This window comes from Schistocerca nitens, chromosome 11 (assembly GCF_023898315.1).
Source record: "Schistocerca nitens isolate TAMUIC-IGC-003100 chromosome 11, iqSchNite1.1, whole genome shotgun sequence".
NCBI lineage: Eukaryota > Metazoa > Arthropoda > Insecta > Orthoptera > Acrididae > Schistocerca > Schistocerca nitens.
The window spans coordinates 144,969,073-144,988,171 of record NC_064624.1 but is presented as its reverse complement, the minus strand read 5'-3'; the positions used below and the strand labels follow the sequence as shown (position 1 = coordinate 144,988,171).

The window sequence follows — 19,099 nt, the reverse complement described above, 5'->3', positions numbered from 1 at the left end:
AATTTTATAAATAATCATACTATCAAATTTCATAATGATCGGTTCTGTACTTTTTGAGTTAGACTGCACGCCAATGTAGAAAAAGTCATTTCGAGATAAACGCGTTTGAAAAATAAATTCTCGCAAACTAGAAATTCAAGGAAGTTAACAATAATGTAAAATTCTTTCCGATCAATCTGCAATTCCAGCAGCATATAATAACCCTTCCTCTTCCTCATACGCTTCGTTTTGCGCTAGCAGCAGTACTTTCCTAGTTTTCCGACCTTCTTTCGATTCCAATCAACTAAGTGTAAAATACGATGACCCGATAAAAATGCACCTATTCTGTTACTTGAGATATGTGCGTGAATAATGTACTGATGGAAAGAGAAAACACTCAAGTTTTACATGGTTCCCGCGAGGTAGCAGTCACGTGCGCCCACTTCAGTACTAGCAAAGAGAACAGAGAGCGTTTTGTGTTCTACGTTTTGTGCAGTGCGGGACGGTAATAGCTGTTCACCGTACTCGGTATGGTGTGGATGCTCCAACAGCACAGAGCATTAGACGATGGCACGAACAACGAGAAACAGGTTGTTTGTGTAAAGGCGAATCGCCGGGCCGTGCCAGAGTGTGTGACACAGACGACGAAAGCATCCGCCATAGTTTCAGAAGGAGTCCGCAGAAATCCGTTCGCCGTGCAGCTCGACAAGTCAACATGCCCCCGATTTCCGTCTGGCGTGTGTTGCGTCGACGTTTGTGCTCGATGCAATACAAAATTCAGCTAATGCAAGCCCATCGTGAAGGCGACAGGCAGCAACGTGTGGAGTTCCGTAATTTCTTCTCAGCCAGATGGAGGGTGACAGTTTTCTCCCACCCTTAGTGTTAAGTGACGAGGCAACATTCCACTTAATGCAGAGGTGGACCGTAATGCTGCGAGAGTATGGGGTACGGAAGAACCATATGAAGTTGTACAACATGAGAGGGATTCTCCAAAATTGAATATGTTTTGTGCAGTTTCACACACAAAGGTGTACGGTCCGTGTTTCTTTGCCGAGAACTCTGTTACAGGAAGCACATATCTCCACATGCTTGTGAGCGTTCCTATCCGACAGTTGGAGACTGATTCGAACGACTTCATTTACCAACAGGATGGGACACCGCCACACTTGCAATTGGAAGTGCGGGAATTTTTAAATCAAAGGATTACTGAACGATGGATCGATCGCAATGGACCAAATGATTCACCCTTACATTACTGGCTTCCAGGTCTACGGTCCTTACTGTATGTGATTATTTCTTATGGGGGTTTATAAAAGACTGTGTTTATTTGCCTCCATTACCAACAACAATGAGTGAACTGAGACATCGCATGACAACAGCTGTGGAGGCTGTAACTCAGGACATGCTAGCTGCAGTGAGCAACAGTTTGAATATCGGATTGACATTTGCCATTCATGTCAAAGGAAGCATACTGAACACCTACGAGAAGGTATGAAAAAGAAACTTTTTCAGTTTCCCGTTAATGAAAAAAAGATATTCATTGTACGAGGGTCACTGAGTAAGTAGTGTTCCACATTTTGTTTGGAAAATGCGTTAATGTACAAAGACAAATGTCCTTGTTGATGCTTCACATTTTATGTTTGTTCTGTGCCCGGTGAAGTTTCGAACCGTTCTGGCAGATGGCAGAGCCGTAGTACAGCGTCAACATTGCGTCTACATACGACTCACGTTACAAGCAGCATGATGTTATTGAATTCTTGTGTACAGGAAAACGAACTGGGGTGAACATCCATAAAATTTTGCGTACAGTCTCTGGCGATGATGCAGTTGATAGGAGTACAGTTGGCCGATGGGTAAAGAGAGTTACAGCCTCAGGAAATTCAGAAACAGAACTCCATGATCAGCTATGCTCGGTACGTCCTGTCACAGCCACTGCTCCAGACATGCTGAGTGGTGGGGAAGCCATTATTCGTGCCGGCCGGCGCAACGCAACTCGACAATTGGCTCTACAGTTGTCGGTCACCACTGGAAGTGCGTCTGCAATGATCGAGACTCTCGGATATGAAAAGAGGTGCTCACGACTGGTTGCACGAATGCTCTCAGCGGACCACAAGATTAAAAGAAAAGCCATTTCATCTGAAGTTTTGAGACCGACGGAGGGACCTTTCTGTCACGGATCGTTACCAGTGACGAAAGCAGGGTGCGCCACTTGGCGCCGGAAACAAAAGGCTGTCGATGGAGTGGCATCATCCTCATTCACCACAAAAGAAGAAATTCAAGACAACCCCCTCTGCCGGAAAAGTCATGATGACAGTATTTTGGGATTGTGATGGCGTCATTCTGGTAGATGTGATGCCAAGGGATTCAACCATCAATTCATTGACATACCTGAAGACTCTGAATAAAGAACCGTTTCCGACATGTCCGATCGGACAAGAAACCAGCAGAAATCTTGATCCAACACGATAATGCACGCCCGCACATAAGTATGAGTACCCGGGAACACATCGCCAAACTGGTTTGTACATCACTGTGGCATCCATCCTACCGTCCAGACCTCCCCCCCCCTCCCCCCCCCCCAACTTCCATCTCTTTGGGCCGCTTGAAGATTCTCTACGGGGAACACACTTTGAAGATGGCGAGAGTGTCATCATGCAGTGAAAACTTGGCTACGCCCGCAGGACAAGAGCTTTTACCAGCGGGTAGTACATGCTCTTCCACAACATTGGGGTACAGCCAAAGATCGTGATGGAGACTACGCAGAAAAATAGGACATGAACAAGACATGTTGAATTATATTGTCACAAAATTCTGAGTCTTAACAATATATACGTTCTGAGGAAAAAATGTGGGGCATTACTTACTGAACCAACCTCCTATATCTTTGTTACTTTCAAAAATGTAGACGTGCCAAATCGGATGATTCTTTTTCATACACCCTGTATAATGAAAACGGCGATATAATTTGACGTGAACTGTATATTAAACATATCATAAAATTTGCATACAGAGAGTGACTTTACGTCTTTTTCCTCATGAGCAGCGCCCTTCTTCGCAGTTTGTTTGTTGCTCAGCTGCACTGGTGAGTAATTACTTCTCAGAAAAGAAAAAATAAACTTTGATAGCGACTGCTGGCGGTCGAGGGCAGTGGTTCACAAGCGATATGCGGCGCCTCGCCTTCGCTGAGTCGGCGGCTCCCTACGTCACACCGACAACGCGCGGTGCACTCGAGAGGCTGTTTCAGTTCCCAGAGTTACAACATGGCGAGCGAGGCAGGAACGTAGTGGAACCCGTCCTCCCCCCCCCCCCCCCCCACCTCGAGTGTTTGTGATATAACGTAAAAAATTTAAAAAGATTAAATTATTCAAACGTATGTCCATTTTGAAATGCGCATCTTTCTCGAGGGTTTGATGAATAAAATATATATGTTCGAGGATTTGTAAGACAACTTATTCGGTCTTAAGTATGCCAAACTGAACTGGAGTGCCACGCTTCTTCATACAGCATTCTTCTATCACACGTCACTGTATTTTGCTCTGTGGAATTCGATCGTGTATATTTTGCAGTGGAAGCCATCAAACGTATATTCAGGACAGTGGAAAATAAAATGTCCTCTAGTGCCTTTCTTGCTTCTAGTCATTCGGTTTCACATCCTGCCTCCTCCTAAGGAAGAAAAAAAAAAACAGTGAAAATAAGAGACCATCAAAACAATACACATCTCTTTAATCCTTAGGTCCCAGAATTTTTTTGTCTCTAATCTTGCTACAGATTTCCATGGCGTGCCTTCCTTCCTGTGAAAGAATCTATTACCTCATAAAAGTCCGTCAAACGGTCTGCTATATGCAAAATCAAGATGTCGTCTTCTAATCCTGTAAAAGCTGTTAATACGCGTAGTACTCAAGACTTGTGTGGTTTTTCGACTTGATTATGTCTATTTTTCCACTGTCTGCTAGATAAAATGAACTGCCCTTCCTAATATTGCTGCAATTGTAACACACACCAAATAAGTGAGACTGTTTTCGCACAAATGATCATTTTTATTTACCTCGCTTACGTAAGTAACATGACAGCATAATTCACGAAGTATCAATAGCAAATGCCTATTAGGCCTACTACAAGCAGAAAGTTTTATATTAAGAAATAGTATCATGTTTCGTTCATGAGATCGAAAAATAGTACTACCAAATCTATTATATAAATTTGCAGTCGTCATATTCTTCCACATAATTTGTGTGGTGTCGCCGTTTCCTCTCCTTTCTCGTTCTAAAAAGAATCTTTTCATCAAAAATTCTGTAAGTATTCCTTCCATTGTGAAAGCTTATTCTCTGGTTAATTTCAGTAACCCTGCCAGCACCACAGGTTCAATTATCGTGCGTTTGTTCCCCGTTCAGGCGTCATTACGTATTCGTACGACTCGTTTTCCGCTCTCTACCGAGAGCAGAACTTAATGCGACTGCTAACCGGGGAGTGTACAACTGGTAATGTAGCGATCTGGCAAAAATTTCCTCTCAAAATTTCCTTTTATTGGATAAGCGCAGAAGTATAATATGTAATCCGTCTTACCAGTTATTTCCACTCTGATAGTCTGAATTTATGGATTTAACTAATAAAATAACGCTGATAATTCGCACTTCCAATCAACCACATAAACAAACTGCAAATAGCATTCACCAATTCGGGTTTATTCGGCTCAGCTCGTATAGCACCGTCCTCTGTTTTTATTTCTAGACGCGAGGAAATTCCCTGGTAGAGATATCACTTAGATTATGTATACATGCGAAAACAACTTATGATTCTTTCAGATACCAACTTAGAATGTGTTCAAAAATATCCAGAACTTCGCAAATGATACATAAAATGAAATAATTTAATATGAAATAAAAGAAATTATTCATAAGTTAATGGAGAGCAAAATTTAATTTTGGTAGTGGACTGGTATTCGAGTGTAGGAAAAGGAAGAGAAAAAAAATTCACAATGTTATCAAAAGTACGTTTTTGGGATTAGGTGCATTGTGCTGCAACGTACTACCAGGTCCTCCATACCAGCGACCACAGTAGTCATTAACCATCGTGAGAGAGCAGAATGGGGCGTTCTGCAGAACTCACAGACTACGAGTGTGGTCAGGTGATTGGGGTGTCACTTGTGTCATACGTCTGTACGCTAGATTTCCCCATACCTAAACATCCCTAGGTTCACTGTTACAGATTTGATAGTGAAGTGGAAACGAGGAGGGAGACGTACAGCACAAGAGCGTACAGGCCGACCTCGTCTGTTGACTGAAAGAGAGCGCCAACAGTTGAAGGGGGTCGTAATGTGTAATAGGCAGACATTTATCCAGACCATCACACAGATATTCCAAACTGCATCAAGATCGACTGAAAGTACTACGACAGGTATGTGAGAGGTGAGTGAAACTTGGATTTCGTGTTCGAGCGGCTGCTCATAAGCCACACATCACACCGGTAAATACCAAACGACGCCTCGCTTCCTGTAAGGAGCGTAAACACTCGAGGATTGAACAATGGAAAAACGCTGTGTGGAGTGACGAATCACAGTACACAGTTTGGCAATCCGATGGCAGGGTGTGGTATGTCGAATGCGAAGTGAACGTCTTTTGCCAGCGTTTGTCGTGCCAACAGTAAAATTCAGAGGGCCAACAGTAAACATCTACACATGTTAGTTGTAAATAGGCTGGAAAACAGTAACACTAGACAGAGCGGTGGACGAGTATACTCCCATATCTTGTTAAGCTGGTTTCTCAGACCCCAGGTTCCATACCTCAAATTGTTCAGTGGAGCAATCTCTATGTCCTGTTGAATTTTTGTTCGACCTTACGGAAACACACGGTATGTAATGTTAACAGTATCGGTCCTTTGACACGTCCTTCTGATGCGACTGGAATCACCTTTCCACCTGACGATGTAGTTCCTTTAAGAGCAGTGTGCTGAATTCTGTCCGCAGGGAAGGATTGAGCCTGGTCCCCTGATCGGCGACGTCTTGTTTCCTCAGCAAACGGAGTGCCGGCACTGCCCCAAGTGACTTCCTGAAGTCACTGAACTAGGAGGAATCAAGCTGGCCGCCGATGTCTGCAGCGCTGTGACACTCAAGGAGAGTACGTGATACGTGAGCATAAAACTTGTTCCATAACTCAACAGCAGCTTGACGTCAGCAATGATGGCTTCTAATTTCCTTCTTGGAAAATGTCAAGACTTGTGTTTTTTTCATTTACTTCGTTGCTCCACTTGTTCTTGTTTTAAAGCTGTTCTTTTGGTTTTTGCCATTCGAATTTTCATTAGAACGGCAACAAGAAATGATCTCTCCTTTACTTCGTGTTATCTGGTCGCAAAACGGCACGCTCTGGTGAAGGCGAGGCCCGCGCTATCGCTGGCGACCCCTACGCAGTTGACCCGCGACGAGTCCAGGGAGCGCCTGAGTGTTTCCCTGGTGGAAAGTCACTCATCAGTGCAGCTGGCCAGTGGTTTCAAGCAAGCTGCGAAACCACAACTAATTAATTCGACTGTCATTCCACGACGAAAGGAGTTCCACAAAACCTTCAAAATGGTTCAAATGGCTCTGAGCACTATGTGACTCAACATCAGTGGTAATAAGTCCCCTAGAACTTAGAACTACTTAAACCTAACTAACCTAAGGACATCACACACATCCATGCCCGAGGCAGGATTCGAACCTGCGACCGTAGCAGTCGCGCGGTTACTGACTGAGCGCCTAGAACCGCTAGACCACCGCGGCCGGCCACAAAACCTTCAAAAATAATTGTATCTTAATGTCTGATGATGTGCTCATTGCACTGGTATGGTTTCACGTTGTTACATTTCATCTCTCTCATTCTGTTTATTCTTTCAGATAATTTATTTTACTCAAATATGATATATTCTTCCCCCATGAACCATGGACCTTGCCGTTGGTGGGGAGGCTTGCGTGCCTCAGCGATACAGATGGCCGTACCGTAGGTGCAACCACAACGGAGGGGTATCTGTTGAGAGGCCAGACAAACATGTGGTTCCTGAAGAGGAGCAGCAGCCTTTTCAGCAGTTGCAGGGGCAACAGTCTGGATGCTTGTCTGATCTGGCCTTGTAACATTAACCAAAACGGCCTTGCTGTGCTGGTACTGCGAACGGCTGAAAGCAAGGGGAAACTGCAGCCGTAATTTTTCCCGAGGACATGCAGCTTTACTGTATGATTAAATGATGATGGCGTTCTCTTGGGTAAAATATTCCGGAGGTAAAATAGTCCCCCATTCGGATCTCCGGGCGGGGACTACTCAAGAGGACGTCATTATCAGGAGAAAGAAAACTGGCATTCTACGGATCGGAGCGTGGAATGTCAGATCCCTTAATCGGGCAGGTACATTAGAAAATTTAAAAAGGGAAATGGATAGGTTAAAGTTAGATATAGTGGGAATTAGTGAAGTTCGGTGGCAGGAGGATCAAGACTTTTGGTCAGGTGATTACAGGGTTATAAATACAAAATCAAATAGCGGTAATGCAGGAGTAGGTTTAATAATGAATAAAAAAATAGGAGTGCGGGTTAGCTACTACAAACAGCATAGTGAACGCATTATTGTGGCCAAGACAGACACAAAGCCCATGCCTACTACAGTAGTACAAGTTTATATGCCAACTAGCTCTGCAGATGATGAAGAAATTGATGAAATGTATGACGAGATAAAAGAAATTATTCAGGTAGTGAAGGGAGACGAAAATTTAATAGTCATGGGTGACTGGAATTCGTCAGTAGGAAAAGGGAGAGAAGGAAACATAGTAGGTGAATATGGATTGGGGGGAAGAAATGAAAGAGGAAGCCGCCTTGTAGAATTTTGCACAGAGCACAACTTAATCATAGCTAACACTTGGTTCAAGAATCATAAAAGAAGGTTGTATACCTGGAAGAATCCTGGAGATACTAAAAGGTATCAGATAGATTATATAATGGTAAGACAGAGATTTAGGAACCAGGTTTTAAATTGTAAGACATTTCCAGGGGCAGATGTGGATTCTGACCACAATCTATTGGTTATGAGCTGCAGATTGAAACTGAAGAAACTGCAAAAAGGTGGGAATTTAAGGAGATGGGACCTGGATAAACTGAAAGAACCAGAGGTTGTAGAGAGTTTCAGGGAGAGCATAAGGGAACAATTGACAGGAATGGCTGAAAGAAATACAGTAGAAGAAGAATGGGTAGCTTTGAGGGATGAAGTAGTGAAGGCAGCAGAGGATCAAGTAGGTAAAAAGACGAGAGCTAATAGAAATCCTTGGGTAACAGAAGAAATATTGAATTTAATTGATGAAAGGAGAAAATATAAAAATGCAGTAAATTAAGCAGGCAAAAAGGAATACAAACGTCTCAAAAATGAGATCGACAGGAAGTGCAAAATGGCTAAGCAGGGATGGCTAGAGGACAAATGTAAGGATGTAGAGGCTTGTCTCACTAGGGGTAAGATAGATACTGCCTACAGGAAAATTAAAGAGACCTTTGGAGAGAAGAGAACAACTTGTATGAATATCAAGAGCTCAGACGGCAACCCAGTTCTAAGCAAAGAAGGGAAGGCAGAAAGGTGGAAGGAGTACATTGAGGGTTTATACAAGGGCGATGTACTTGAGGACAATATTATGGAAATGGAAGAGGATGTAGATGAAGATGAAATGGGAGATAAGATACTGCGTGAAGAGTTTGACAGAGCATTGAAAGACCTGAGTCGAAACAAGGCCCCGGGAGTAGACAACATTCCATTAGAACTACTGATGGCCTTGGGAGAGCCAGTCATGACAAAACTCTACCATCTGGTGAGAAAGATGTATGAGACAGGCGAAATACCCACAGACGTCAAGAAGAATATAATAATTCCAATCCCAAAGAAAGCAGGTGTTGACAGATGTGAAAATTACCGAACTATCAGTTTAATAAGTCACAGCTGCAAAATACTAACGCGAATTCTTTACAGACGAATGGAAAAACTGGTAGAAGCGGACCTCGGGGGAGATCAGTTTGGATTCCGTAGAAATGTTGGAACACGTGAGGCAATACTAACCTTACGACTTATCTTGGAAGAAAGATTAAGAAAAGGCAAACCTACGTTTCTAGCATTTGTAGACTTAGAGAAAGCTTTTGACAACGTTAACAGGAATACTCTCTTTCAAATTCTGAAGGTGGCAGGGGTAAAATACAGGGAGCGAAAGGCTATTTACAATTTGTACAGAAACCAGATGGCAGTTATAAGAGTCGAGGGGCATGAAAGGGAAGCAGTGGTTGGGAAAGGAGTGAGACAGGGTTGTAGCCTCTCCCCGATGTTATTCAATCTGTATATTGAGCAAGCAGCAAAGGAAACAAAAGAAAAATTTGGAGTAGGTATTAAAATTCATGGAGAAGAAGTAAAAACTTTGAGGTTCGCCGATGACATTGTAATTCTGTCAGAGACAGAGACAGGACTTGGAAGAGCAGTTGAACGGAATGGACAGTGTCTTGAAAGGAGGATATAAGATGAACATCAACAAAAGCAAAACGAGGATAATGGAATGTAGTCAAATTAAATCGGGTGATGCTGAGGGGATTAGATTAGGAAATGAGACACTTAAAGTAGTAAAGGAGTTTTGCTATTTAGGGTGTAAAATAACTGATGCTGGTCGAAGTAGAGAGGATATAAAATGTAGACTGGCAATGGCAAGGAAATCGTTTCTGAAGACGAGAAATTTGTTAACATCGAGTATAGATTTAAGTGTCAGGAAGTTGTTTCTGAAAGTATTTGTATGGAGTGTAGCCATGTATGGAAGTGAAACATGGACGATAACTAGTTTGGACAAGAAGAAAATAGAAGCTTTCGAAATGTGGTGCTACAGAAGAAATCTGAAGATAAGGTGAGTAGATCACATAACTAATGAGAAGGTATTGAATAGGATTGGGGAGAAGAGAAGTTTGTGGCACGACTAGAAGAAGGGATCGGTTGGTAGGACATGTTTTGAGGCATCAAGGTATCACGAATTTAGCATTGGAGGGCAGCGTGGAGGGTAAACATCGTAGAGGGAGACAAGAGATGAATACACTAAGCAGATTCAGAAGGATGTAGGTTGCAGTAGGTACTGGGAGATGAAGAAGCTTGCACAGGATAGAGTAGCATGGAGAGCTGCATCAAACCAGTCTCAGGACTGAAGACCACAACAACAACAACATGATATATTATATTTATTTTTCTCATATTAATTGCAAATATATATGGATTTTGGGAAGATCAGCTATTAACATTAGCATATCTACAGCATTTATCGCAAAATTACAAAAAGTCTTAATTGCATCATATATACTGCAGGAGCTGAAGATACTGGTACACCTGCCTATTTTCATAGAGGGCCCCAGCGAACACGCAGAAGTGCCGCAACTCGACGTGTCATGAACTCCACTATTGTCTGAAGTAGTGCTAGAGGGAACTGACCCCAATTAATCCTGCAGAGCTGTCCATAAATCCGTAAGGGTACGAACGGGTGGAAAGTTTTTCTGAACAGCACACTGCAAGGCATCCCACATATGCTCAGTAATGTTCATGTCTGGGGAGTTTTGTGGCCAACGAAAGTGTTTAAACTCAGAAGAGTGTTCCTGCAGCCACTCTGTAGCAATTCTGGACGTGTGGTGGTGTCGCATTGTCCTGCTAGAAATGCCCAAGTGCGTCGGAATGCACAATGGACAGAAATGAATGCAGGTGATCATACAAGATGCTTACATACGTGTCACCTGTCAGAGTCGTATCTATACATATCAAGAGTCCCATATCACTCCAACAGCACACGCCCCACACCATTATAGAACAGTGAACAGACCTCTGCTGACATGTAGGGCCCATGGATTCATGAGGCGGCGTCTAGACGCTAGATACAATTTTAAACGTGGCTCGTCCGACCGGTCAACATGTTTCCAGTCATCAATAGTCAATATCAGTGTTGACAGGCACAGGCGAAATATCCTCAGACCACTGGAAGAATGTGAGAGTTCCTATTTCCCATAATGCAGATGCTCACAAGTGAAAATTCTACAGACCCACAAATTAAGTGAGGTACAGTCGCCATATGTTCAGACGAATTATTTATAGAAGAATGGAAAAAGTGACAAAAAACCCATGTCAGGGGAGATAAGCATATGCTCCAAGGAAATGCAGGCATACACCAGGCTGCACTTACCCTGCAACTTTCTCTAGAACAGAAAAGCAAACTTTTTGTTATAGCGTTTGTAGATTTAGGGAAATTTTTTGACAATGTTGACTGAAATACCTCTTCGAGTTCTCAAAGACACTGAGATGAAATACAGGGTGTTTCAAAAATGACCGGTATATTTGAAACGGCAATACAAACTAAACGAGCAGCGATAGAAATACACCGTTTGTTGCAATATGCTTGGGACAACAGTACATTTTCAGGCAGACAAACTTTCGAAATTACAGTAGTTACAATTGTCAACAACAGATGGCGCTGCGGTCTGGGAAACTCTATAGTACGATATTTTCCACATATCCACCATGCGTAGCAATAATGTGGCGTAGTCTCTGAATGAAATTACCCGAATCCTTTGACAACGTGTCTGGCGGAATGGCTTCACATGCAGATGAGATGTACTGCTTCAGCTGTTCAATTGTTTCTGGATTCTGGCGGTACACCTGGTCTTTCAAGTGTCCCCACAGAAAGAAGTCACAGGGGTTCATGTCTGGCGAATAGGGAGGCCAATCCACGATGTGGCCGGGCACCATCTTGCATAAACCACGAGGTGTTCGCAGTGTCGTCTAAGGCAATTTGTACCGCCACAAATTCACGAAGAATGTCCAGATAGCGTGATGCAGTAATCGTTTCGGATCTGAAAAATGGGCCAATGATTCCTTTGGAAGACATGACGGCCCAGACCAGTACTTTTTGAGGATGCAGGGACGATGGGACTGCAACATGGGGTTTTCGGTTCCCCATATGCGCCAGTTCTGTTTATTGACGAAGCCGTCCAGGTAAAAATAAGCTTCGCCAGTAAACCAAATGCTGCCCACATGCATATCGCCGTCATCAATCCTGTGCACTATATCGTTAGCGAATGTCTCTCGTGCAGCAATGGTAGCGGCGCTGAGGGGTTGCCGCGTTTGAATTTTGTACGGATAGAGGTGTAAACTCTGGCGCATGAGACGATACGTGGACGTTGGCGTCATTTGGACCGCAGCTGCAACACGGCGATCGGAAACCCGAGGCCGCTGCTGGCTCACCTGCTGCACTAGCTGCGCGTTGCCCTCACGTTTGCCGTACGCGGTCGCCCTACCTTTCCAGCACGTTCATCCGTCACGTTCCCAGTCCGTTGAAATTTGGCAAACAGATCCTTTATTGTATCGCTTTTCGGTCCTTTGGTTACATTAAACCTCCGTTGAAAACTTCGTCTTGTTGCAACAACACTGTGTTCTAGGCGGTGGAATTCCAACACCAGAAAAATCCTCTGTTCTAAGGAATAAACCATGTTGTCCACAGCACACTTGCACATTGTGAACAGCACACGCTTACAGCAGAAAGACGACGTACAGAATGGCGCACCCACAGACTGCGTTGTCTTCTGTATCTTTCACATCACTTGCAGCGCAATCTGTTATTGAAAAGTGTAACTACTGTAATTTCGAAAGTTTGTCCGCCTGAAAATGTACTGTTGTCCCAAGCATATTGCAACAAACGGTATAGTTCTATCGCTGCTCGTTTAGTTTTTATTGCCGTTTCAAATATACCGGTCATTTTTGAAACACCCTGTATACACTCTGTGATCCAACATATCCGGACGCCCCCAAAAACGTGTGTTTTTCATATTAGGTGCATTGTGCTGTCACCTACTGCCAGGTACTCCATACCTTCGACCTCAGTAGTCATTAGACATCGTGAGAGAGCAGACTGGGGAGCTCCGCGGAACTTACGAACTTTGAATGTGGTCAGGTGATTAGGTGTCACTTGTGTCATATGTCTGTACGCGAAATTTCCACACTCCTAAACATCCCTAGGTCCACTGTTTCCCATGTGATACTGAAGTGGAAAAGTGAAGGGACTCGTAAAGCACAAAAGCGTACAGGCCGAACTCGTCTGTTGAGTTACAAACACTGACGACAGTTTAAGAGGGTCGTGATGCGTAATAGGCAGACATCTATCCAGACCATCACACAGGGATTCCAAATTCCATCAGGATCCACTTCAAGTACTATGACAGTTAGCCGGGAGGTGAGAAAACTTGGATTTCAGGGTCGAGCGGCTGCTCATAAGACACACATCACGCCGGTAAATGACTAACGACGCCTCGCTTGGTGTAAGGAGCGTAAACATTGAATAGTGGGAAAACGCTGTGTGGAGTGACGAATCACCGTACACAATGTGAAGATCCGATGGCAGGGTGTGGGAATGGCGAATGCCCAGTGAACGACATCTGCCAGCGTGAGTAGTGCGGTGGTGTTGCGGTGTGGTGGTGTTTTTCTTGGAGGGGGCTTGCACCCCTAGTTGTTTTGCGTGGCACTATCACAGCACAGGACTAAACTGATGTTTTAAGCACCGTCTTGCTTCCCATTGTTGAAGACCAATTCGGGATGGTGATTGCATCCTTGAACAAGATCGAGTACCCGTTCATAATTGACGGCCTGTGGCGGATTGGTTACACGACAAGAACCGGGATGAACTGGCTAGCACATAGCCCTGTCCTGAATCCTATGGAACACCGTCGAGATGTTTTGGAACGCGACTTCGTATGAGGCCTCAGCGATCGACATCGACCCCTCTCCTCGGTGCAGCACTCTGTGAAGGATGAACTGCTGTTCCCCAAGAAACCTTCTAGCACCTGATTGAAGGTTTGCCCGCGAGAGTGTAAGCTGTCATCAAGGCTAGGGGTGGGCCAACACCACAATGAATTTCAGCATTACCGATGGAGGGCGCCACGAACTTGTAAGTCATTATGAACCGGGTGTCTAGATAGTTTTGATCAGATACTGTACGTAGTGAAAGGTTATTCACATTAAGTACAGAAACAAGAAGGTGGTTATAAGTGTCGAGAATGGAGAGAGACGGGATTGTAAACAATCGCCGCTTCTATTGAGTCTGTACGTGGAGCAAGATTTGAAGAAAAATCAGGAGATATTTTGGAAGGTAATTAAAGTTCAGGGTAAAAAAATAAAAACATTTAAGTATGGTTACGACATCCTAATGTTATAAGGCTTGCGAAGGACTTGGAAGAGCACTTTGAATAAATGGATAGCGACTTGATGATATATTATAAGATGAACATCGAGATTAGTAATCAACGACAATTAAGTGTGGCAGAATTACATGAGGCAGTGCCATGCTAATTCGATTAGGAAATGATACACTAAAAGTAGTAGATGACTTTTACTGTTTGGACAGCAAAATAACTGATGAAGACTGTAGTGCAGAGGATATAGAGTGTAGAGTGACAATAGCAGGGAAAGCTACACTGAAGAAGTGTTTGTTAAGGTGTAACATCAGTTTAAGTGTTATGCAGTATGACATGTAGGTATTTGTTTGGCAGTAAATCGTGGATGATTATCAGATCAGACAACAGCATGGTTCTATTTTAAAAAACGTTGAAGGTATGATGTACTGAATAACAAATGAAGAAGATAGAAGAGACAGACAAAAATTTGTACCAAGGCAGGGATTTGAAATGAGGATCCTGCGCACTTTGGAGAAGCAGTAACCACTGCGCCACGCTGGCACAATGGCTTTGCACAACTCCACAGACTATCCTAGAGCACCTCCCTCCTCAAACCAAATCCATATTCACACCTGAGGCCGTTTGGTAGGAATGGGAATTTTAATTGAACATTGAGGCATGCAAGTGTAGTGTACACTGTTCTGCAAACCCACTGTAGCAGGGTGGCGTACTAACCAGCACAGCTGCCTAGGCTGCAGGACACACAGGTTCAAATCCTGGCCTTGGTATGAATTTTCATTTCTCGCTCCAGTCTACATACACACACACACACACACACACACACACACACATACACTCCTGGAAATTCAAATAAGAACACCGTGAATTCATTGTCCCAGGAAGGGGAAACTTTATTGACACATTCCTGGGGTCAGATATATCACATGTTCACACTGACAGAACCAAAGGCACATAGACACAGGCAACAGAGCATGCACAATGTCGGCACTAGTACAGTGTATATACACCTTTCGCAGCAATGCAGGCTGCTATTCTCCCATGGAGACGATCGTAGAGATGCTGGATGTAGTCCTGTGGAACGGCTTGCCATGCCATTTCCACCTGGCGCCTCAGTTGGACCAGCGTTCGTGCTGGACGTGCAGACCGCGTGAGACGACGCTTCATCCAGTCCCAAACATGCTCAATGGGGGACAGAGCCGGAGATCTTGCTGGCCAGGGTAGTTGACTTACACCTTCTAGAGCACGTTGGGTGGCACGGGATACATGCGGACGTGCATTGTCCTGTTGGAACAGCAAGTTCCCTTGCCGGTCTAGGAATGGTAGAACGATGGGTTCGATGACGGTTTGGATGTACCGTGCACTATTCAGTGTCCCCTCGACGATCACCAGTGGTGTACGGCCAGTGTAGGAGATCGCTCCCCACACCATGATGCCGGGTGTTGGCCCTGTGTGCCTCGGTCGTATGCAGTCCTGATTGTGGCGCTCACCTGCACGGCGCCAAACACGCATACAACCATCATTGGCACCAAGGCAGAAGCGACTCTCATCGCTGAAGACGACACGTCTCCATTCGTCCCTCCATTCACGCCTGTCGCGACACCACTGGAGGCGGGCTGCACGATGTTGGGGCGTGAGCGGAAGACGGCCTAACGGTGTGCGGGACCGTAGCCCAGCTTCATGGAGACGGTTGCGAATGGTCCTCGCCGATACCCCAGGAGCAACAGTGTCCCTAATTTGCTGGGAAGTGGCGGTGTGGTCCCCTACGGCACTGCGTAGGATCCTACGATCTTGGCGTGCATCCGTGCGTCGCTGCGGTCCGGTCCCAGGTCGACGGGCACGTGCACCTTCCGCCGACCACTGGCGACAACATCGATGTACTGTGGAGACCTCACGCCCCACGTGTTGAGCAATTCGGCGGTACGTCCACCCGGCCTCCCGCATGCCCACTATACGCCCTCGCTCAAAGTCCGTCAACTGCACATACGGTTCACGTCCACGCTGTCGCGGCATGCTACCAGTGTTAAAGACTGCGATGGAGCTCCGTATGCCACGGCAAACTGGCTGACACTGACGGCGGCGGTGCACAAATGCTGCGCAGCTAGCGCCATTCGACGGCCAACACCGCGGTTCCTGGTGTGTCCGCTGTGCCGTGCGTGTGATCATTGCTTGTACAGCCCTCTCGCAGTGTCCGGAGCAAGTATGGTGGGTCTGACACACCGGTGTCAATGTGTTCTTTTTTCCATTTCCAGGAGTATATATATATATATATATATATATATATATATATATATATATATATAACACAGATGTTTCAGACTTGAAGAGATCTCTGGAACCATATACTTTCATTTGATTAGGTGACGAAGTACTTAACTGAATTGAGGGAAAGGAAATTTTTGACGCAACTTGAGTAAAGGAAGAAGCTGGTTGATAGGAGACGTCTTGATACAATAATGAATTGTCGATTCCATTGTGGAAAGATACGTGGACAATGGGGGTAATAGTTGTGGAAGGAGACAGAGGCTTGAATAAAGTAGGTACGTTGAAATGGATAGAGATTGCTGTAGTTATACAGAAATTAAATGACTGACGACCTCATCAGAAACAATCAAGCGAAGTTGTGTAATGAGGTAGGACTACAACTTCAATAAAGGTGGCTGATTTGAGTGTATACCAAAGCAGACTGCCCAACGTGTCTTAACGTTCACCTCCATGTAATGCGACGTGGGGACAGTGATCGTAAGAAGCAAGACGAGTGTCACACCTCGTTAATGACAGCAGGCATCAAACCTATTATTAATTGCTGCTGTCACTGTGTGTCTGGCCATTTCAACAAGTTTGCGAATGAACTTTGCTAAGAGAACCGTATACACTGGACATTTAGCGTTGGTAGCCAGCAGCACATGAGACTGCAGGTCTCATTGATAATACGTTAAGTCGTCAATTTTATGAGTCAAAGCTTATTCTCTGTACAAAACTCGAGCCGCCAATTTAAATTGGAATTGCCAACTTCATTGTCGTTGGCAACTGTAATAGTAACAACTTTGCATCTTCAAATGGCGCTTTGCTTTTTAACGATGTGTGCGGATTGTCTGATGATTATCACCTTGAACTAGTTGTGGTTTAAAAATATATCAAGTGAAATTTGACGTCATTGGAGACTATGTAATGAACTATTGCTTTAACAGTAACTGGGATTGGCACACTATAACGTTTAACATCTCGTCCTGCGTTTGGCGCTACCCAGTACTTGGCTGTTGGTTTTAGGAATTTAGTGAACTGTGTTTTAATACTGGGTTTGTGTGATCTAGAAGCCGTTATTGATTTGCGCAGGCCCTCCTGCCTGCTGGTGTCACTTTAGCTCTCGAGCACGGAATTCAGACGCGCGGCCGATGTGAAGGCCAAACGTCGAGAGGGTGCTGATTGCTGTATAAATCTTTCAGGCTATTGTAACATCATATTGGCAAATGTTTTCCATAATAGTTAATTCACGTGTTTATGAGACCTTGCTATTTGAGTATTTGTTTTGAAAGCAAATAGCTTTTACAAATTGTAATTTTTCATATTCACAAGTGATTAGTGAGCTCAGAACTGTAGTTATGATACGGTTACATTTGTGTAAAGTAATTTCTTATTAATTTAAAGTTGTGGCCATGAGGCTGTTTCTCTTTAAAATTATGTTTTGAATTAGTCTCATTGCTTTTATTCAATTGAATAACCGGTGTAGATCATCCCAATTTGCAAATGCTAATTAAGCATTGTGTTGTTAACAGTGCTCTGTTTTAATTAACGTCGTGAGAATAAATTTTTGTGTCCACAAATGACGCCAACATTCCACTCCAGAAGCCCATGTGCCCTGCTTACTGTTCTACCACCTTACCACTCACTTCTGCACTTCCTGATGAGCATGCTGTAGACACTCCCATTTCGATAGATTACAACAGCCACATTCACAGGACTGAATGGATACGTTCCCCTCTTGACAAACGCTCAGGAACCCGATCACATCTTAATAGCCCCACTAAATCTATCGATCTTAGTCCCATAGAAATGCGAGTCTGCGAGTTCCTGGAACAGCGTGTGATCGCAGCTCACCCCCGACTAGTAGCTCTACAGATGTAGTCATCATTTGGTGCATATCATACGAAATCCGTGTATTTCCTTCGTAGCCGAATGGAGGCCACTGTCAAGGGTACACGCAGTGTTGACGGTATTTGCATCCTCATGGCGTGCTTGTCAGGGGATGGACTGGAGCAGGCTCTGATGTGAGCACCCTGCTGTGAGCAGGTACCTGGCTAACACGGAGTCGTACTGGAAGATGCCGCGAGGTCAGAATGAGCAGCAGAGCGGTTGCCAAGATCATCACGTGCCCTTGAGGGCAGTGCTGCGAGGCGTTGCGCAAGTATACTTCCAACGTCGGACGCCGAGAAAGTTTGATGAGGGGCTGGTGGAGGGGGGGCGGGGGGCAGGGGTGAGAGGGGGAGGGGTTCTGGAGCAGAGGGCAGGCTGCGGACAGAGAAGGTGGGAGGTGTCAACCCAGTCCAGCAGTGGCCAAGATATGGATAAAAGGCTGTCTTCACGACAGCCCACTACACTGGCTGCAGCGGCACAGAGCAGAACTCACACATCTGGTAAGTCTCTATGTGTTTCTTCCAGCACTGTGCGGTGGGCTGAGCGTATCACTTTCCTCGACGGTCTCCTGTTCTCAATGGTACCCTCCTTAAAATCGGTATCTATGAAAACGAGAGTAGCTAGAGGTGGTACCGAGTTTTAATACAATTTTCTCAAATGTTTCTACCACCTCTAGCGCAATAGCTCTTGATATGCATTCCGGTATCGGTTCACGTCATCTACGCATTTCAGCAGCTACTGATTCTTACGGCGTAGTCTACGTAATGGAGCCACTGGCCACACTAATTATTGTTACATGTTGTG

The 19,099-nt window shown here is 44.6% G+C and overlaps 1 protein-coding gene across 3 annotated transcripts in view; it reads left to right on the top strand.

Moving 5' to 3' along the window:
- The first annotated feature begins 18,687 nt into the window (after positions 1–18,687).
- Positions 18,688–19,099, top strand: part of LOC126212958 (ankyrin repeat domain-containing protein 65-like) — a 55,151-nt gene continuing 54,739 nt past the window's right edge. For 2 of the 3 annotated variants that reach the window (XM_049940486.1, XM_049940484.1), the window contains exon 1: positions 18,688–18,795. Coding sequence is in view for 1 of the 3 variants with exons in the window: in XM_049940485.1 (XP_049796442.1) it covers positions 18,723–18,795 (73 nt within the window). In the remaining 2 variants the exon portion in view is untranslated. The remainder of the gene's footprint in view (positions 18,796–19,099) is intronic. The other variant, XM_049940485.1, reaches the window with a different exon arrangement.